This window comes from Taudactylus pleione, unplaced genomic scaffold (genome assembly GCF_031769625.1).
Source record: "Taudactylus pleione unplaced genomic scaffold, aTauple2 ptg000639l, whole genome shotgun sequence".
NCBI classification, from domain to species: domain Eukaryota; kingdom Metazoa; phylum Chordata; class Amphibia; order Anura; family Myobatrachidae; genus Taudactylus; species Taudactylus pleione.
Genome location: NW_028285041.1, coordinates 127,952 through 149,919, shown reverse-complemented (window position 1 = coordinate 149,919; position 21,968 = coordinate 127,952). Strand labels below are relative to the sequence as shown.

Sequence of the window (21,968 nt, the reverse complement as noted above, 5' to 3'; positions counted from 1 at the left end):
CTAGGGATCAGATGTCTTTTGTTGCTCACATTCTAGATGCAGCTTCCTTTCAGTCTCCTAGCCTCCAGAGTTTCAGCCGCGACTGTATCTGCCCGCCGTACCCTGTGGCTGCACTCATGGAAGGCAGATTCCAAGAAAGGCCTTGAAGTTATACTATAGTAGAGAGATCTTGTTTGGCCCTGACCTTGACAAGATTGTAACCACGTTCTGCCTTCAGCTACGTCTACTACTACTACAAGGCCTCGGACTACATCTTTTAAGTCCTTTCATCCTCAAGGAAAGCCAAAAGGCCAGTCCTTTCCTAAGCAGTCGGCCTCAACGAGGGCTGCCAAACACAGAACCAAGCAGACCTGGAACACCAGACGCCCTGCTTCTAAACCCGAGGATAAACCCTCAGCCTGAACCATCTTGAGGCTCCCAGAGTGGGAGGCCGACTTCTTCGGTTTGCCCAGTGCTGGTGGCTAACCACCACGGATGCTTGATTAAGAGAAGTGGTCTCTCACGGCTACGCCCTCTTTTCTCAGACAGCCTCCCCACCAGTTTTTCTACACAGGTCAGACCCAAACAAGGCCTTTCAAATCCAGAAATCTATACGATCCTTGCTGCAAGTAGGGGTAATTATGCCAGTCCCACTATCTCAGCGAGGGACTGGTGGTTGTTCTATTTTTTCTGGTTCAGAAGCCGATTGGGTCTCATCGGTCTACCCTACGCCCCATCATCCTAGCTATGGAGCCTGGGGACTTTATGGTACCGCTGGATATTCAGGACGCATACCTACATGTACCTATGGTGTCGTCCTCATCACCGGTTTGCTATACTACAGCAACACTTCCAATTTCGGGCTCTGCCCTTTGGACTGTCCACAGCTCCACGGGTGTTTACCAAAATTATGGCTATCACTGAGGCCCACCTGCGTGGTCTGTGTATCCGAATGCTACCATATCCCCCCTTCCTTCACAAGCATGGATGGTACGTCAACTGAAAAATGCCCTTTCTGAATACCTCAATGATTCATCTAGGAACATTGAGGTATTCACCTCAGGATCAGAGAATCTTTCTGACATCAGGCAATATCTACACACTTCAACTACAAGTGCGCAGAAGTCTCCACAGTCGCTGAGTGTCGATCCACTTGGCAATGCAGGTTCTGGGATCCATGGTGTCCACCTTCAACATGGTGGAATATGCTTGGCTCCATTCCAGGCTTTTGCAAAGGCTGGTCCTTTCCAGGTGGAACAGGTTACCCCATCGGATCGGAGCTCAGATGATGGTGCTCTCTCCGGAGGTGCGTCTCTCTATCTTGGTGGCTACAGATATCTCCTCTAACCAACAGTAGCCCCTTTTGGATCCCAGACTGGGTAATCCTAACAACTGACGCCAGTCTCCGGGGCTGGGGTGTAGTGACCGGTCCACACCAGGGCTGTTGGACATGAGTCGAATCAACTCTGCCAATCAACATATTGGAACTTCGAGCTGTCTACAGGGCCCTCAAACTGGCCCAGCACATACTTCACAAAAAACCTGTACAGGTTCAGTTCGACAATGCCACAACAGTGTCTTCCATCAATCATCAAGGAGACGCTCGGAGTTGGGCAGCAATGACATCCGTGTCACACATTCTGACATGGACCAAGGGTCGCCTCCCAGTCAACTCTGCAGTGTTCATTCCAGGAGTTCTCAATTGGGAAGCAGACTTCCTCAGTCGTCACGACGTGAATCCCGGGGAATTGTCTCTTCACCTAGAGGTGTTTTGACTCCTAGTGAGCAGGTGGGGCCTCCCGGATGGGGACCTCATGGCCTCCCGACACAATCACAAACTGCCAGTGTACGGGTCCAGAACAAGAGATTCCGAAGCAACCTTCGTAGACGCATTGTCAGTGAAGTGGACATTCCAGTTTGCGTACCTGTTCCCTTTGGTCTCCCTTCTTCCTCGAGTCCTGCGGAAGTTCAAACAAGACGGAGGTACTGTCCTGCTGGGGGCTCCAGCTTGGCCCAGCCATCACTGGTATTCAGATCTTCGGAGTCTCTCCATCGGCACTCCGTTCCTGCTGCCTCAACATCGGGACCTGTTGTCTCAGGGTCCTTGCCTTTACAGGACCTGGATCCTCTGTCTTTGACGGCGTGGATCTTGAGACATCCCTCCTGATGTCCAAAGGTTTCTCTAGCTCTGTAGTCAAAACTATGCTCAGAGCGTGTAAGCCAGCCTCTGCTATGATCTACCACAGAGTGCGGCGTACATATTTCCTGGCCTTCCTTCAAGCTGGATTGGACCTTGGACTTCGCCTTGCTTCACTGAAAGTGCATGTCTCTGCTCTATCCATTTGGTTCCAGCGTAGACTTGCTCCACTACCGGATGTCCACACCTTCCTCCAGGGTGTCCTCCAGATTCAACCTCCCTTTGTCCCCCCAGTGGCTCCGTGGGATTTGTCAGTAGCTCTTCTTGCCCTCCAGGGTAAGAAGAGCTACTGAATCCATTTGAACCCCTGGATTCCGTGGAACTCAAGTGGTTCACAGCTAAGACTCTTTTTCTTCTGGCTATTGCATCTGCCAGGAGGGTGTCAGATTTGGGGGTGCTCTCCTGTCGTCCCCTTTCTGATATTTCCCCAGGAAAGGGAACAGGGATGTGATTCGCACTCGCCCTGAGTATCTTCCTAAAGTGGTTTCTAATTTCCATATAAATCAGGAAATTATAGTATCGGCCTTTCAGTCAACAGAACTCTCGGCTGGTGTGACCTCACTGGATGTGGTCCACGCTCAGGATTTATGTGGACCGTACCAGTTCACTTCGGAAATCGGACTCCTTGTTTGTGCTCTATGGATTTCACAAGAAGGGATGGCCAGCCAACAAAATAAACATTGGCCAGATGGCTTCATATGACTATCTCAGAGGCTTACACACAGGCAGGCCTGCCTGTTCCGGCTTCTGTTACTGGTCATTCTACTCTGTCTGTGGGCCACACGTGGGCGGCTCACCGTTGAGCCTCAGCTGTTCAGTTTTGTAAGGCGGCTACGTGGTCTTCCATTCAGACCTTTCTAAGGTTCTATGCATTTGATACCTTAGCCTCTTAGGATGCTTCCTTTGGGCGCCGTATTCTTCACTTAGCGCAGGAGCGTCCCCACCCTTAAAAGGACTGCTTTGGGACATCCCCAAGGTCTCCCTGTGGAGCCTATGGACACTGAAGTAGAAAATGAGTTATGGTAAGAACTTACTTTATGTTAACTATCTTTCTTCGAAGCGGATAGGGTCCACAGGGCACCTGCCCTGAGGCACCTGGCTTCAGATGGGCTATATATCTGGCCACCGGTTTCCCGTCTCCTTCTCTGTGTGAGTGTGATTCTTGTGTGTACCAGTCTTCCTTCTCCGGCCTTTGGCTACTTTACCAACTGAGGTGCCTCTGGCTCAGGGGCGGGATATAGGGAGGATGGACCGGTGCATCCTGGGAGCTGAAAGCTTTAACTGCGTGGTGCCCGGGATAAAGATCCATCACCTACACCCCAAGGTTTCCCTGTGGACCCTATGGACTTCGAAGAAAGAGAGTTAACAAAGGTAGGTTCTTACCATAACTCTCATTTTTTTAACTTTAGTTCTATAGTGATTTGTCTTAGTGGAATTGGTTTATGAAAAATAATCTTTTATTTAAGGTTCACAGCTGTTTAATTTGTTCTCTTTTTACATATTTCACTGCAGCAGAACTAAAGCCGGGTACACACTAGACGATTTGTTGTTCAATCCGGTGGATCTGACGACATATTGTCAGCGACATATCGGGTACACACCACCCGATGTGGACAATGTGTGCTTCCACGCGTCGTCGGCAACATCGCCTGTTGGACCTGCATGCAGGTTAGACGGGCGATATTGTCAGCCGGGGCCGTGCTGCATTCGGCCGGGACCCGCCGAGAACATCCGCTAATGTGTACCCAGCATAAGACCAGCCTACACAATGATTTCCTATTTGTTTAATAACTGTTATTTATTTTCATTCTTTATTAAGGGTCACCAATGCTTGTAGGCAGCCCTGTACCAAATCCTAGTTTCCTGGGTACACCCGCACATGGTATTTATTTCTTTATTTATTTTTAGTCCAATGTCATTGTATTTCTCTCGCAACTTCTGCAGAACTGTGCATAAAAATGTGTATATGTATAATATACAATATATATATATATATATATATATATATATATATATATATATATATATATATATATATATATATATATATATATTAGATATTAGATATAGAGTGTACCAGTCAAAAGTTTGGACACCTTCTCATTCAATGGCTTTTGTTTATTTCAATTATTTTTAACATAGTAGATTAATAATAGAAGACCTCAAAACTATGACAGATCACATGGAATTATGTTGTAAACAAATCAAAATATGTTTTATATTTTAGATTCCTCAGAGTAGCCCCCTTTTGCTTGGATGACAGCTTGGTACACTCTTGGCATTCTCTCAGTCAGCACCATGAGGTATCTCCTGGAATGGTTTTCCAACAGTCTTGAAGGAGTTCCCAGAGGTGCTGAGCACTTGTTGGCTGTTTTTCCTTCACTCTGCGGTCCAAGTCATCCCAAACCAGCTCAATTGGGTTTAGGTCGGGTGATTGTGGAGGCCAGGTCATCTGACGCAGCACTCCATCACTTTCCTTCTTGGTCAAGTAGCCCTTACATAGCCTGGAGGTGTGTTGGTTGTCATTGTCTTGTTGAAAAACAAATGATGGTCCCAGTAAGCACGAACCAGATGGGATGGCATGGCGCTGCAGAATGCTGTGGTAGCCATGCTGGTTAAGTGTGCCTTGAATTTTGAATAAATCACCAACAGTATCACCAGCAAAGCACCACCACACTATCACACCTCCTCCTAAATGCTTCACAGTGGGAACCACACATGCAGAAACCATCTGCTCACTTTCTCTGCGTCTGACAAAGACGCACCGGATAGAACCAAAAACTTCAAATTTGGACTCATCAGACTAAAGTACAGATTTCCACTGGTCTAATGTCCATTCCTTGTGATTCTTGGCCCAAACAATTTTCTTCTTGTTGTTCATCCTCAGTAGTGGCTTCTTCGCAGCAATACGACCATGAAGGCCTGATTCACGCAGTCTCCTCGGAACAGTTGATGTTGAGATTTGTTTGCTACTTTGAACTCTGTGAAGACTTTGTGGTCTCTAATCTGAGGTGCTGTTAAGTAGCTGTTTCTGAGGCTGGTAACTCTAATGAACTTATCCTCTGCAGCAGAGGTAACTCTTGGTCTTCCTTTCCTGGGGCGGTCCTCATAGCATTTGATGGTTTTTGCAACTGCACTTGAGGATACATTCAAAGTTCTTGAAATTTTCCGTATCGACTGACCTTCATGTCTCAAAGTAATGATGGACTGTCGTTTCTCTTTACTGAGTTGAGTGGTTGGTGCCATAATATGGATTACAACAGTAGTCAAATAGTGGTGTCCACTGTGTACTAACCCTACCTCTGCACAACACAACTGATGGTCTCAAACACATTAAGAAGGCAAGTAATTCCACAGATTGACTCTTGGCAAGGCACACCTGTTAATTCAAAACCATTCAAAGGAGACTACCTCATGAAGCTGATTGAGAGAATGCCAAGAGTGTGCAAAGCTGTCATCCAAGCAAAAAGGGGCTTCTTTGAGGAATCTAAAATATAAAACATATTTTGATTTGTTTTAACACTTTTTTTTGTTTACAACATAATTCCATGTGTTCTTTGATAGTTTTCATGTCTTCAGTATTAATCTACTATGTTGAAAATAATTTAAATAAACAAAAACCATTGAATGAGAAGGTGTGTCCAAACTTTTTTTTTTACCAATGGACGGCGCTCCCGGCGACTTCACAAAACACATAAACACTTGTGATAGTAAATCAACGTTTCAGAACTCTATTGAAGGCTCTTTCCTCAGGATATAAACCTTCAATAGAGTTCTGAAACGTTTATTTAATATCACGAGCGTTTGTGTGTTTTGTGAAGTCGCCCTTAGCTAAATATCTTTTTTTCTTCCCAACACGGGGATAGGTAATTTAGGAAGGCTGTGTGTGTGTGTGTGTGTGTGTGTGTGTGTGTGTGTGTGTGTGTGTGTGTGTGTGTATCTAAAAATTATTATTTATTTATTTTTATTTTTTCAGGTGTCTACCCGCCAAGTGTCTCTACTCCAGTCTACTCAGTAGGAACTCCTATACAGCAGTCTACTGCTCCGCTGTCTGGTTTACTCAGCCCAGAAATTGTGTTTTCTGGAAAACACAATGGGATTTGCATCTATTTTTCCCGTATTATCAAGTGAGCTTTTGCTTTTCATGAAATAAGTTTCTGTACTGCTAAACATTTACAATCTATTTTAAATATACTCACATGCACTTAAATTGCTGTTTTGTAGTAATATCTGGGATGGAAGCATAGTTGTTGAAAGGACTTTCAAGATCGGGAACAGAGATGTCACAGCAGTAAGATGATGAGCATATGATTTTATACTAATCTTAAAGCACCCACCTGGCAGCTACTTGTAGTGAAAAAGACTAACCCCAGTTTTGATTACATAGCCCAACAACTGTGTTGAATATTCATTAGCAAATCTGAATTAACTCTTACCCTATAGTGTGTGTATATATAAATAATAATTACAAAAAAACTATATATATATATATATATATATATATATATATATATATATATATCTCATTATTTTATTTCCGTTTTAGGCACTCCTGTTATTCCCTGCCTGCAGTGATAGTGGTAGTTTTTCGGAGTGGTTACTTCCCTCAGATATACAGGGCTTTGTAGGATGTCTTGCTGGTTGACTTTATTTTCCTAATTGTGTTCTGCTTTTGTCCTGAGACCGTTTACTAGTTTCTTGTCTGCCTCATGGCCTGGGTGGTTACTACTGTCCTTGGAGCTACCTGTTTAAACTGGCATTGTCCAATGGAACAATAAAGTGCTGTCACGTTTTTGTGCCAGCATGGTGGTCCAGTGATGTCCATGTCAGTGTGCTCCATCCGAGGTGGCAGAACCAGACTCTGCAAGGTGGATGGCTGACTCCATTGCTCCCATGAGTTATTGAATATCCCTTCTCCCAGCTGAACTTTGAGTCATTTTCTAGTGCCCTGTGTGGTTGGCCTGGATCCTCCAGGTTCAGTGGTAGCTGCTCAGGAAGAGTTAACTTGGGTTTTTTCCAATTATGATGGATAAAGGTAGTAATTCCAGTATAGAATTTGAACCTGTTTCTTCTTTCTTCTTTGTTTCTCTATAATATCCATTTGCAAATAAAATAAGCTGTAAGATATGGTTGTAGTGGCATCCATTTGCATATCTGCTGAATGTACGAATAATTAATTACTTGATAAATAAGGGATGATATCTATGCAAGAGTCTATGCTTTCAAATCCAAGCTTCCTTATCAAAGAGATTTTCTCAATTGTCATTCTGAAATCATGAAGGCCACTGGAAGTAGTAGAACAAATTGATTTTGGTACTTAAAAATAAATCCATTTCTCTGATTCCATAGGGAACATTGAAGTTACACTGGGGTATAGATGAGTGATGAGTGGAGCCTGTCACTTTAAATTTCTTTAGAATTGTAGTTGGCTCCACTCCCTCTATACCCCATTAGACTCAGATAAAATAACCAAGCCCGAATGAAGTCGGAGAGCAGAAAACTGTAGAGGAAAAGATACAAGAAATAGGAGGAACCAACAGAAAAAGACCAGAGAATAAACCACAAACAAATTGCAAACTATCAACACGCAGACATAACATACCAGAAAACAGTGGCAGGAAGACGACGCTGGGCAGGCGTCCAGTGTCCCCTATGGAATCTGAGAAATTGATTCATCGTTAAGAACAAAAATCCTGTTTTCTCCTTCATCCACTAGGGGACACTGGAAAGCACTGAGATACCTACAAAACCCTGCGACCAAAACTGGAATCTGAGGCCGCAAAGGTATCCAAACCGTACAAATGTGTGGACCAGGTGGCTGCACAGCAAAGCTGAGACACAGAGGCACCTCTATGCGCAGCCCAAGAGGTTACCAACTGAATGTGTGTAATATACTGAAATGGAAGTAGGAGGTGGCCGACCACTGGCCACGTAAGCCTGGGGAATAACCAGACGAATCCACCTTGCCAAAGTCAGCTTAGAAGCAAGGCCAACCCTGCCTGGCAGCATCGTACAGCACGAAAAGAGAATCAGTTTGACGCAGAGTAGCCGTACGCTTAACATAGATCCTGAGGGCGCGCATCACGTCCAGCGACAGAGGAGACATAGTCTGCCGACAATACAGGGACCTCAGTAGCCTGATAGTTGTGGAAAGAAGAAACCACCTTTGGCAAGTAGGCCGGCTTCGTGTGCAGCTCAGCCCTATCATTATGGAAGATAAAGGTATCGTCAAGACAAGGCCCTAAGTTCAGACCCGCCTGCAAGACGAGAAGAAGACTGGATAACCGGAAAGAAGTTGTGGAAACCCCACGATGTTCACAACAAACCAAGTAAGACCTCCAAATGCGATGGTAGTGTGCTTAAGTTACTGGCTTGCAAGCCCGTAGCATGGTAGGAATAAACATTTCCGGAATACCCTTGCTTCTTAGGATAGCAGTCTCAACAGCCAAGCCGTTAAACGCAGATGCTGTAAGTGCGGCTAGATGAACGCACCCTGCTGAAGATCGCACCTGAGTGGAAGTGGGGAAGCGGTATGATTTACCGCCGGACCCCTGCCCGGCGGTTGGAATCCTGACACCATGAGGCTGGCAGAGGAGGAAATCCCGATCGTCAAAGGTAAGTATATACTAACCTATTTCTAACCCTCCTTTAGGGTGCCTAACCTTCCCCACCCCCAGTGCCTAACCCTAATCCCCCCTCTAAGTGCCTAAACCTAACCCCAGGAATGAATACGGCTGAGATGGTCACTACGTGATGTTCTGCCCACTGCTGGACTTGCGCATAGCTAAGCGAGTGCGAGTTCCCCATTGCCAATTTATGGCGTTGTCCAATTGCACGCGAAGCGACATTCCCTGCAGAAGAGGAGATGCTTCGAGGAGGGCATTGTAATTTGCCCTGAGCTCCAGCACATTGATGGCAAGAAGTGCCTGCTGGTGTGACCAGTGACCCTGAAAATGGCTGTCCAGTAACTCTGCTTCTCATCCGCTTAAGCTGGCATCCGTAGTCAGGGTGATCCAATCACATATGCCGAATCAACAACCCTCTGTGAGATGATTTCTCTGGAGCCACCTGAGTAAAGAGATGCAAGTCTGATGGGATAGCCAAATCAGTCTGTGCAGTTGAAGATGTTACTCCGACCACTGAGACAGAATGTCCAACTGCAAAGGCCTGGAATGGAACCGACTGAAATGAATGGCTTGTAGGAAGCCACCATCTTGCCCAGCAGACAAAAGCACAGATGAACTGAAACTTTCCTCGGTCTTGAGGATATCCTGACCAGTTTCTAAATCGCTTGACACTTGTCCACAGGAATAAATACTTTCTGTAGGGAAGTATCTAAAATCATGCCCAGGAAAAGAACACTTCGGATGGTATCTGACTGAGCCTTGATGAGAAGGTCATCTAGGTAAGGCACTATGGACACTCCCAGGGACCGAAGATGGTCCACTATGACTGCCTTTACATGGTAAGAACTTGAGGGACTGACGACAGGGCGAAGGTTAGAGTCTGGAATTGATAATGGCTGTCCCAGATCTCAACGCGAAGGAACGCTTGAGGCGACTCCCAGATTGAAATATAGAAGTTAAGCGTCTCTTATGCCCAGGGACGTTAAAAACTCCTCGGCCTCCAAACCCATATTCGCTGAATGCAGGGACTCATATTGAACTGATAAAAAAAAAAAAAAATCAAATAACCATTTAAGGATTTGAGATCCAAAATAAGGCCAAACTGAACCATCCGGCTTTGGAACAACAAAAAGATTTGAATAAAACCGCTGAGGTCTTTGAGCAACTGGAATTAAAACTTCAGAGGAAAGAAGCTTCTGTAATGCTTGCTGCAACACCTTCTGCACTACCACAGGCAGGCCTGTTGTGAAAAACCAGGAGGAAAAGAGGCATTCTTTCTAGTATCCACGGGATACAAGATTGCAAAACCAGACATCTGAACAAGTCTGGAACCAAACTTCCTTGAAATGAAACAGGCAGGCACCCACCGTGGGGCCCCCCAGATGGGACAGATGACCGTCATGGGTTTATTTGCCAGCTTGGGGTCCAGACCACTGGCTGGCGACCTCTGGACCTATTTACCTCTAGCCGAGGACGGGCTCTTTAAATTCAGCATTGGCAGGCCGAAAAAGGCAGTGGAGACCCTTCCATTTTCTGTAGATGTCCAGTTTGGGTCAGAACTGGACAAAATTATAGCTACAGGAGGTAAGAGTACCTTCTGACTTTCTACCACTGTAACTCCGAGGAGGTCCTATTTGAGACCGTCCTTCCGTTTTTATCAACCCCCTTCCAGGTTTAGCCCCAAAACCAGAGGTAGCACACCTCTGGTTTTGGGGCGAAACCTGGAAGGGGGTTAATAAAAACGAAAGGACGGTCTCAAATAGGACCTCCTCGGAGTTACAGTGGTAGAAAGTCAGAAGGTACTCTTACCTCCTGTAGCTATTATTTTGGCCAGTTCTGACCCAAACAGGTAATCTACAGGTAAAATGGAAGGGCCTCCACTGCCTTTTTGGACTCCACTGCCTTTTTCGGCCTGCCAATGCTGAATTACAGAGCCCGTCGGGCAGCAATGACTGATGCCGATGTCTTGGAACCTACTTGGCCAACATCCATGGAAGCATCTCCCAGATATATAGCTGACTCCTTTATATGTTCAGCTAGGGAAATCAGGTCAGCCCGAGGGACATTAGATCGAAGTCCATCGACCAACTCTTCGGCCCACTTTTCCCACAGCCTTATGTACCTAGGCACCGACTAAGGCCAGTCTGAGTGAAAAACCTACCGCAGTGTAAATGGATTTCAGTGTAGTTTCTAATTTCCTATCTGAGTCATCCAACAAAGATGTGGCCCCTGGGGAAGGAAGCTTTGTTTTTTTTGGAAAGACAAGAAACTGACTCTTCTACTAGAGGTGCAGTCTCCCACCTGGCCCTATCACTGGAAGAAAAAAGGGTAGAGCAAAAGGAACAGCCTAGACATCTGCAATTTTTTATCTGGATGTTTCCAAGCTGCCGACATCTGTTCCTCCAGCTGAGCTGAAGTAGTAAAAGTTTCTTCTTGCTAAATAAAGAGGTGTCCCGAGATGCTACCACATCGGAGTCTGAAACCTTTATGACCTGACTTAGTCTGCCATGATAAGGGATTCAATCCTTTGGGTGCCTGCGTCCATTTCTGGAGCAAAGGAATCCTCCAATTCCGAGTCCTCCAAAACCTCTCCACCTTCCCTCTACAAAGAGCCATCCTTATCTGCGTCACCCCCAGACTGCAGCACCTCAGGGAGATTTTTCTTCTGAGTTGGTCGCTTAGCAGCGCTTTCTGCTCCCCTGGCAGAGGACTCCATCATTCTGTCTCCCAATCACTCTAAAGTTCAGGAGACCTGCACTAGGTTGTTCACTTAGCGGGCTAGCCCCTGAGCCAAAGCCGGCACAGACATGTGAGGACAATGCACCAGAACAAGGGCCCGGTGGGAAGCTGCTAACTCATGGCCCCTTACTAAGGTGGTCACCCAGGATGGAGTGTCAGTTGGGGTGAGATTCACTACAGGGGCTGAAATGGAGACTGAACTACCAGCCTCCCGAGAATCGCATTTAAAGCATCCCTGAACACAGTCACCAATTGCAGCTGCAACAGTACACAAATGCACACTAAGTACAGCTAGAGAACAGTAGCAGACAAAGTAAATAACTGTTTGCTATGCAGTACAATACACTTAGGGTCGTATTCAATTAGAGGCAAAAAGCTGTTTTCGTCGAAAAAGTTTCGGCGATGACGTCATTTCGCCAGGCGGAAAAGTATCGCCGTACTCAATTCCTAATAGTTTTTGCAGACGCGAAGACGCAATGCTGTGTACTAGTGGAAAAGGATTCGCCTATGAATAGGTGGTGAATAAAAGTGCAGAATTGCGGATTTGGGGTGCAAACGTCAGGAAACCACTCGGCACCCTAGGGACAAGCCCCCCAAAGCATAACTACGTCAAAATTCCTAAAATAAATGAACACCCCAAAAACTGACTATGAAAAGGGGGTGAAAAAAAGTCAGGGTACAAACTTCAAAACTAGCAAAATAAGCTTTGGGGGGTCTGCAAGTATGGGGGAGGTGTTTTTTTTGACTGCAGGTGCATGCTGAAGGTGCGTTTTTAAGTTGTTTTTTTTAAACGTCACTTTTGCAATTTTTAATCATGCATGCACCCATTTTCATGTACCCCAAATTTGCTGGGACTATTTGGGGGCATCTAGATTGATCCCCAATGTTAGTCTATCTTTTGGGGGTTGTCAGGCTTGTTTCCCCAAATCTGACAGCACTTTTCACCTGTTGACGTTTCGCCGGGTCCCGTTTTTGCGTCCTTTGAAATCAAATAGAGCAAAAAGCGGGGCCGTGCACGAAAAGTTTACGCCTCCAAAGACACGCAAAGTCTGCGAAAGGTACATTCCTCTGACTGCTGCAAAATGATCCCGGCTAATTGAATACGGCCCTTAGAATGACATGTATGCATAAAATACAGGCTGCATAGTGTTATAGCAAAAAAGCACAGGCATAGAGGAGGAGGAGTGAATAACTGGAGCACAGCCACAGATACCAGTGTGACTCGCGGGATCCCTTGCTGGTGGCTGCTATGCTGCTTAGCTGAGCTGTGTTCTGTGCAAGATTGAATCCATGCCAAAACGGAGGGTAGCCAACCTTCTAAACAGCTGGCAGTGTGAATGGCCAATGGGGAGCCTCTGCTTAAGCAGGCCGCTACTAGCACATCCATCTGAGTGGGGGAGTGGGATTGGCCCTGGCGTCTCATAGTTCCACTCCCCCCTTTTAATAAAGACCCACTGTGCTTAACAAGTCCGTTGTTAAAATGGCGGAGGCTACTGTAACTAATCTCTTTGCAGGCGTAGATTACTCCCTACGGGCATACAGTGGCTGCAAAGTCTATGCTAAAGAACAGGGAAGACCCGCGTCTTATGTATCCCACCACTTTAGTTTGAATCAAAGGTGGTGGGTTATACTTGCCGCTACTCAAGCCGACAGGGGGGAGGCAACCTAAGTCTGGTGAACCTGTGGCCAGGGACCCGGACATTGGCTGCAGTAAGCCATGGTGGCTCCCACAGTGTAATAAGCAGAGGACTGTAGCTAGCAGTCTGCCTGTGCAGATCTCTTGAAGGTTAAAAGTGCCAGGCTCCACTCATCACCCGTCTATACCCCAGTGTAACTCCAGTGTCTCCTAGTGGATGAAGGAGATATGGTATAGTGTGAAATATATATAATATTTTATTATTTTGTGTATATGGCTTTATTTTATACATGTGACAGGGAAATGCTTTTGCATTAATCCATTTTTCCAACACGGAAAAAAAGTGCGATTCTAGGCGGCTTTATTAATAAAATCTGCACTGTAAAATGGTGTGTGTGTGTGTATATGTATGTGTGTGTGTGTGTATGTATGTGTGTGTGTGTATATATATATATATATATATATATATATATATATTTTATAATTATAAATAATGTATGGGCTTAATGTCTGTGGATTACATGATGCCATAACGGGGAAGATATCGTATATGGACTGAAAGTGACGCTTTCACCTCTGTACTACGTCTGTTTTATTATTATTTACAAAAAGGACATTCTCATTGTGTATGCCGAGCACACTCCTCCCAATTAGTCCTCTCATAGGTAGTATCAAAAGGGTTAAATCTCTTCTCCTCCTCTATGCCAATTTCTGCCTAGAAACCTGTATTTAGTTAAGCGCCCACCTAGTGTACTTTTGGTGTTGCTGTTGGCAACCTGCTCTTTGACACCATAATATAGCTTGGTTGAGTGTTTTGTTATAATAACAAGGTGGGAGCTTTGCTGCAATATTCGTTAACCAATGGAAATCACAACTACTCACAAATACTGTCAGTAACTCACTCTTGTCCATACTATAACAAAAACAAAATGATACCGAAAGCCTCTTTAATGTCCCTTCTGTTACAGAGTGATAACAGTGTCTCTCCTCAAGTTTTGGAATCCGTTCTTCAAGAACTTAAAGGTTTGCTGGAATTCCTGGATCGAAACTCCCAATTTGCTGCAAGCTCTGTAGGTAATCCCAGGTAAGCGATTTCTACATAATAAAGTAATCTAAGACTCTAAATGACCAGAGCCACATTGCGCAATTACAAACCTGTCGCTGAAGGGCTGTAGCTGCAGTAGGGGAGATCTGTGGCCGGGTCCTCTACACCTCACATCGTGAGACTTGTTTTATTATGTCCCATGCTATGGCTCTTTAAGGGTTAAATTATGGAAAGAAATATCTGGCTGGAGATCAGCAGTGCCAGATCTCATGTCCAGTAGATCCACCAAGATTCTAGCAAATCCTGCCGGTGTATTGTCACATGGAGGCCTCGAGAAGTCAAACCTGCAACTGTTTGCTTGTGAACAGTGTGTAAAGCTGCTTCGGCACCTCTTTGCTGATTCTCTGGCTAGATCCTCCTGGCCCCTTGCTTTGGATAAGGACTTCTGGGTAGTCTGTATAGTGTTTGGTCAACGCAGGACAGTAAGAAATTAAAATTTATATTGTTAGCTCTAATCTGTTGGTATCCAATACAAAGTAGGATCCCTATCAGTGAAGAGGTTTATTTCTCAGTAGCCCTTTTTAGAGATGTTACTCACCCCCCCCCCCCCTAAACTTTATCTGTGAGGATGGATCAGCCTGGAATATGCTGTACTTTTTACATTGCACTTTGAGGCAGTTGTTCTACCATGTTGCCCATGCATTCCCAGGACAAGGTCAGAATCTGTTCCCTAAGTCTGAGCTGGAAGATCTTTTACCCAAAGCATCTTTCCAGGTTCCCTGTTCAGGGATCTAGCACCACCTCCAAGCCATAATCTGCTCCATAGTGTTGGTAGCCAGACATCAGTCTTACTGCTGAATCCTCCAGTGCCTATAGTATCTCCAAGGCAGGTATACTTAATCCCTGTAGGAGCACGGAGCATTAGAAGGGAACCTGGTTCCCCATGTTGGGACCGGAGATTATCAGTGCCAGACCCTTTTCCAGTAAGTGTAGCAGGGGTCTAACAGCTCCTGACGGTCAGTGTGTTGTCCGAAGGAGGCCTCAAGGTGCTAACAGCACACCAGTATGGCTTTGTTTCCTGGGACTACTAGGAGTCAATGCTAATCTTATAAGCCCAAAAGTACTATTGAAATAAAGTAAAACCTTCTGGTATATATGAAAACCATTGACCATGATAAACCGGCGCATTCACACCTGGATGGGCAAATCGGGAGGACCCAGCAGCAGGTTTGTCTTGTTTAAATATATATTGCTGCTATTATGCTCACAACGTCTTATTTACCAGTTTTGGAACTCCGGTCAGCATTCATCAACGCCTTGTTGGCCTTGGACGTCATGATATGGGAGGTTCTCAGCAAATCCAGCAAGAACTGCAGAGGAAATACCACAGTAAGTGCCCAGTACATAGTTGGCTTTACTTGTCTTTTAAGTGCACTTTGAGTATAATTATTAGGATGGTAAATAAAATGGGATTTTTGTACTTGTGTTTACATGTTTTCTCTGTCTATTGGACACGTTGGATAATATGGGGTGAGGCGTGCAGTAACATAAGTTTGGGCACTTACATTTACTGGCAAAACATAAAGTTCCCCCCCCTCTAAGAGGAAGAGGGATTTCAGGGCAATAAGATATGACCGATGAATGGTATGACAACCGATTTACTGGTCCTCTACTGTGATCCTAAAGAGCTTGGCGGTACATCTGAACAGATTGTATCAATGTGCTTACACTGGAGGGGGGAAAACTTTGTATCTTGAATGCTCAAATTCTCAAACGCTTAGTGTTTTGTGGGTGGTGTGGTGTGACATGGGACTTTGGTGTTGTGTTGGGAAAAACTGATATCTTTGTGGGATTTTTCAGGTCGGTGCGCTTTAGGATTACAGTCTTATTTTTTTTATGTGCATCGCAATTTTGCAGGGCCGCTTTTGGACACTGGAGCTTCATGACAGTGGGGTACAGACGGTGGGTTGAATTGAGCCTGGCACTTTAAAAATCTAAAAGTGTGACTGGCTCCTCCCCCTCTATGCCCCATCAGCCCCAGTTTTTAGAATGTGCCCGAGTAGAGCCGGTGCACATAGGGCTGTCTCCAGCTCTAATAATTAAATAGAATAAAATATGAAATCAATAAATACATATGAGGACAGGCAGACGGCTGGCTGTGACAGTGCCTGCAACGTGGGATCCACCAGGGAGGGTACTGCCACGGCTACTGCAGCCTGTGTCCGTTCACCCTATGGAGGAGATGCTACAAGAGTCCACAGACTCAGCGAGGCCCGCCACAGTTGAAACCGGCTTGTGTCCGGGTCCCCGCTCCCCCCTCATTGCCCTGCACTCTGGCCGCAACAGCAACGTAAGTATGCTTATCCCGGCTGTCAGTGACCACGCCGGGCTTGTTCAGATGTACCGGTGTTGGTTTCTAGGAGCGTAAGGAGGTTGTGTTTCAGCCGCTGCGCGGCTGTCCCTCTGCGTGCCGGTGCTCGTACTGGAAACACCGTCGCCGGCCGCCTGTTGTGCACACTGCAATGCTGCAGCGAGGCTGTGTCCCAGCCGCTGGCCGATTTCAGATGGCCGCTTTCAGGAGCGGCCGCCATTACAGAAAAGGGGGCGGAGCTTACTAGCTTCGGCCATATCACCGGCGGTTCTCCAGTCAGACTAGCCGGAGTGGTCCCTCATCCTCCTCTTACTCTGCCTTGGGTTTGGCGCGCTCTGCTTCCAAGGAGTGGCGCCAAAAAAGAGGTCCTGACCAGCAAAACGGTGTCCAGTATAACGGGGGCCACCAAGAAGTGACTGACAGCTCCAGCTGCAAGGGGTCTGTGAGTCTTAGTGGGGTAGCATTTACTGCTACCCTATCCTAAATTCAGTTGCATTATTATTGAAATTCTGCTCCTCCCTATTGCTTCTTTTGCAAGTCTGCTGTTTCAGATTATCTGCAATTGTATGTGGTGTTTGATGACTTCCAGAACAGACAAAACTGCTTCACAAAAACTGTTTGCCTGCACTACGTGCAAGAAGAAATTTACCCATGCTCACTCGGAAGGGTCTTCCCTGTGCGATGCGTGTGAACCAGAGAGTGTTAACACGCAGTCTGTCACACCCTCCTTAATAAATAGTTTGGCAGGGGTCATGGCGGATCTTTCTTACGATTTAGCCGCTTCCCGTAGGGAACGGGAGGCCGCCAGAGATCAACCTGGTACATCCCACCCTTCTTTTCTAGTGCCAGAACCAGCGTGGGCTCAGGATTTAGTCCGCTCTGTGAATAGCCTTGTCCAGGTTATGGGTTCTGCGTCTAAAGCTCCTGAGGCTGCGGTATGTCGGCCGTCTAAGAAGAGGGCACTTCCGGCGGTTCTCCAGTCAGATGAGGAATCTGCAGCGGATCACTCGTCTCAGGAGGAGGAAGGAGAGATGGACGAATCGGATGTAGAGGCGGCCTCACAGGAACCTGAAACCATGCAGGGTATTGATGCACTCATCCTAGCGGTGAGGGAAGTTCTTAAGATTTCTGGCCCTGAAACTCCAGAATCATTGGAAGACTCCTTGTTTGCCAAGACAAAGATTTTCTGTCACATTCCCTGTTTCTCTCCAGTTAGACGAACAGATGACGGCAGCCTGGCAGAATCCAGACCATAAATTCCAGATTCCTAGGCGTTTTTTCTCCCTTTACCCGTTTCCAGTGGAAAATAGAAAACGATGGGAGACCCCGCCACCTGTGGATTCTTCGGTTTCTCGGTTGTCAAAGAAGACCACGTTACCCGTTCCAGGAGCTACTGCGTTAAAGGAAAACTCAGAGCGAAAATTAGAAACCACTCTAAAATCCATTTATACGGCTGCAGGTGCACGTCTCCGCCCGGCCTTGGTAGCCTCTTGGGTCAACTAGGCTGTGGAGAAGTGGGCAGAACAATTGACTGAGGGTCTAAAGTCCAACATTCCGCGGGCAGAATTGATTACCTTGGCAGGGCATATCCAGGAATCCGCAGTATACTTAGGAGACGCCTCCAGAGATATTGGCCAGGTAGGCGCTAGGATCTCTGCTTCGGCGGTAGCTGCTCGCCAAGCACTTTGACTTTGTGCCTGGCAAGCGGATGCGGAGTCCAAAAGAGCGGTTGAAGCTCTTCCTTTTTACAGGCGATATTTTATTTGGTCCGGAGTTGGACAAGTGGATCTCGCTGCCCACTGGGGGTAAGAGTACCTTTCTACCTTCGTCGGCACCTCCTCCCTTTCGATCTTTTGAAGGACCTTCCTTTCGTTCCTTCCGAGCTCCAGCGAGATTTCAGGGTTGACCACGAGGTTCGTCTTCAGCAGGGCGAGGAGGTCGTGTTAGAGGACGTCAAGCGACTAATGCCCGCCATCCAGATCCCAAACCAGCAGACAAGCCTGTGACATGACGGGCTCCCATCTCATCTCGGAAATCCGAATGTGGGTGCTCGTCTCCAGCGTTTCTCAGAGGCTTAGAGGCGGACTTGTTCCGACACTTGGGTTCGGAACCTGGTATCTCAGGGATACAAGATCGAGTTCGCCTTCACTGCTCCAGTACGTTTTTTTACAACAGGTTTTCCTGTCGACCCACTGAAGCAACTAGTTTTGCGTCAAGCAATCGACAGTCTTCTGCTGGCCGAGGTTCTAGTTGCGGTTCCCACTGCACAAAGAAATCAGGGGTTTTTCTCAAACCTCTTCGTGGTTCTGAAGCCAGATGGGTCAGTCAGACTCATTCTAAATCTGACATCCTTGAACCAGTATCTTTCCTTTCACAGGTTCAAAATGGAGTTCCTCCATTCTGTGATTGCGGGACTAGAAGCAGGAGAGTTTCTGGTGTCGATAGATATCAAAGACACCTATCTGCATGTTCCGATTTGGGAGCCTCACCAGGCTTTCCTCAGATTTGCCATCGGGGAAACTCATTACCAGTTCCAGGCCCTGCTGTTCGGTCTCTCATCTGCTCCCAGAGTATTCACCAAGGTGATGGCTGTCATGGTGTCTCACCTGCGCTCTCAGGGGAGTGACGATAGTCCCGTACCTGGACGACTTGCTCATCAAGGCTCCAACGGCAGAAGTCCTTCTACGACAAGTGTCCCTTACGTATCAGATTCTCATACAACACGGTTGGATTGTAAACTTCCAGAAGTCTCAGTTGATACCGTCGCAGAGACTTCAGTTCCTGGGGATGATTCTAGACACTGTTCTGCTTCGTATATTCCTGCCAATGGACAAGGCCATAGCCATCCAGGAGCTAGTTCAGTTGGTGCTCAGACCCAGGAAGGTGCATTCGTTTCCTGGGAAAAATGGTGGCCTCCTTCGAGGCCATCTAATTCGGCAGATATCACTCCAGAACTTTTCAATTGAATCGTCTGGCTCAATGGTCCGGGTCCCACCTACAGATGCATCGACTGGTGCGTCTGTCTCCCCTGACCCCGCATATCCTTGCTCTGGTGGCTCCAGACGGAGCATCTGTTAGCAGGTCGGCACTTCGGAATTTGGAATTGGACCTTGGTCACTACGTACGCCATCCTCCGCGGATGGGGCGCTGTGGTCCTGGACAAGCACTTCCAGGGGTGTTGGTCGCAGCAGGAATCCCTCTTGTCGATAAATGTCCTCGAACTGTGGGCAGTCTACAGAGCCTTGATACAGGCCGCTCCTCTGCTACGAGGACTACCGGTTCGGATACAATCAGACAACGCCGTGGCGCACATAAATCGTCAAGGGGGAACCCGCAGTCATCTGGCTATGAGAGAGGCCAGCTGCATCCTTCTGTGGGCAGAAAAACACGCTGAGGCCATCTCCGCAGTATTTATTCCGGGAGTCGATAACTGGGAAGCGGACTACTTCAGTCGTCAGGATCTTCACCTGGGGAGTGGTCCCTTCATCCCGAGGTCTTCCTTCAGCTAGTTCACAGATGGGGGAGACCACAGATAGATCTGATGGTGTCCCGGACAAATAATCAGCTGCCCCTTTACTGCTCCAGGACCAGGGATCCGGCAGTGGTGGGAGCGGATGCTTTACGGATTCCTTGGCCGTACAGCCTTGTATACCTGTTCCCTCCATTTCCGCTTCTTCCTCACATTCTCAAGCGGATCAAACGAGAGTCGTCCACCGTCATCCTAGTGGCTCCGGATTGGCCTCGTCTGGGTTGGTACTCCAATCTCTTATTACTTCTGGCAGACGAACGTTTGCCTCTTCCACTGCGGTTGGACTTTCTACAGCAGGGTCCGTTTGTGTACCCGGATTTACAGCGGCTTCGTTTGACAGCGTGGCTATTGAGACTGCCATCCTAAGAAGCCATGGTGTCCCTCGGGCGGTCATTCCTAGCATGCTTAGGGCTAGAAAACCAGTGACATCAGCGCATTATCATCGCATTTGGAAGGCTTATATGTCTTGGTGCGAAGGTCGTGGATCTTCCACTTCATCCTTTCATTTACCGCGTCTTCTACTTTTTCTTCAAAAATGGCTTGATGCGGGCCTACGCTTGGGATCGCTTAAAGTGCGAATTTCTGCTCTTTCTATTTTTTTTCCAGCGTCGCCTAGCTCTGATTCCGGAGGTTCAGACCTTTCAAGGGGGTACTTAGCATTCAGCCCCCCTTTGTGCCACCCACGGCTCCTTGGGATCTGAACCTTGTTTTATCCTTCCTGCAGTCGTCCACGTATGAGCCTTTGCAGGACGTGGACTTGAAGTATTTAACTTGGAAGATGATCCTTTTTATCGGTAAGTACCAAAATCCTGTTTTCTCCTTCATCCACTAGGGGACACTGGAGTTCAAGACAGTGGGGACGTCCCAAAGCCAACCTCCCGGGTGGGAAGCGCTGAGAACATGCCGACCCAGTGGGCAACCGAAACGGCGACCACCAAGAACCGGAGGCCCAAGTAAAAAGCAAGGGCTGAGGGGACAAGCGACGTCGAGCAGAGGAGACAATCAAAACTCCTCGCTAAACAGCCACAGAATTTCCCCACATACAACGTATGTCGAATGGAACAAAACAGCAATCTAGTGGACAACAGCAGACAAGAATCTGTCAGCAGACAGAACACCGTAATCTCAGCTGAAAACAGACCAACCAGGGCCGTTGGTAGCAGAGAGTCCCAAAAATAGGAGAAGGGCGGTAACACGAGAACAAACTTGAGAAACCCGTAACAGATTCTGAAACAGAAGGATGCAACAGTCTCAGACATCAGAATCTCCGCAGTGGCGGACAAAAGCAAAATCATATAGATATATGTATAATGATACTAATCTACAGATACAGAGCTGAGCTGTCCTGTCCACAGACTTCTCTAACAAGAGTATACATTGAGGCAAAGCCACGGCCGAACAGTCAACCCAGACCATTCTGGAGGTCCCACTAATTACAGGGTTGTCAACCAGTGGAAGGGTAAAATCATAAAAGTCTCCAACTGGTGGAGATCCCACTGGGCATGAGGCAGATGTGGCGTCGAGAGAATACAACTCCTTTCAGAGGTTTAAACATCGGTATAACCCATTCTGTAAACAGGGATAAAACAGCAACTGGAACCCTGCAGCTGAAAAGAAAACCATAGTAACAAACCCCAAACAACAACTTCCAACGTGATGGAAGTGCGTAGTCAGTACAGCTGTTGGCACGAACATAGTCGGAAAACAACCGAGATAGCCTAGCAGTTAAATAATCACGGATGCAACAGCCATACAGGTAGAGCGAGCTACCAATATGGGGAAGCCTCCCAAAGGCAAGGCGAGAGCACTAGGACAACCCTGAAGGTACCCGTAAGTACCTGAAAGT

At 46.9% G+C, this 21,968-nt stretch overlaps 1 protein-coding gene across 1 annotated transcript in view; it reads left to right on the top strand.

Moving 5' to 3' along the window:
* Nucleotides 1-21,968, top strand: part of NUP155 (nucleoporin 155) — a 108,217-nt gene that overhangs the window by 44,476 nt on the left and 41,773 nt on the right. The window contains exons 17-21 of the mRNA XM_088455001.1: nucleotides 3,996-4,058; nucleotides 6,153-6,303; nucleotides 6,401-6,467; nucleotides 14,146-14,261; nucleotides 15,508-15,611. Coding sequence (XP_088311127.1) covers nucleotides 3,996-4,058; nucleotides 6,153-6,303; nucleotides 6,401-6,467; nucleotides 14,146-14,261; nucleotides 15,508-15,611 — 501 coding nt within the window. The remainder of the gene's footprint in view (nucleotides 1-3,995; nucleotides 4,059-6,152; nucleotides 6,304-6,400; nucleotides 6,468-14,145; nucleotides 14,262-15,507; nucleotides 15,612-21,968) is intronic.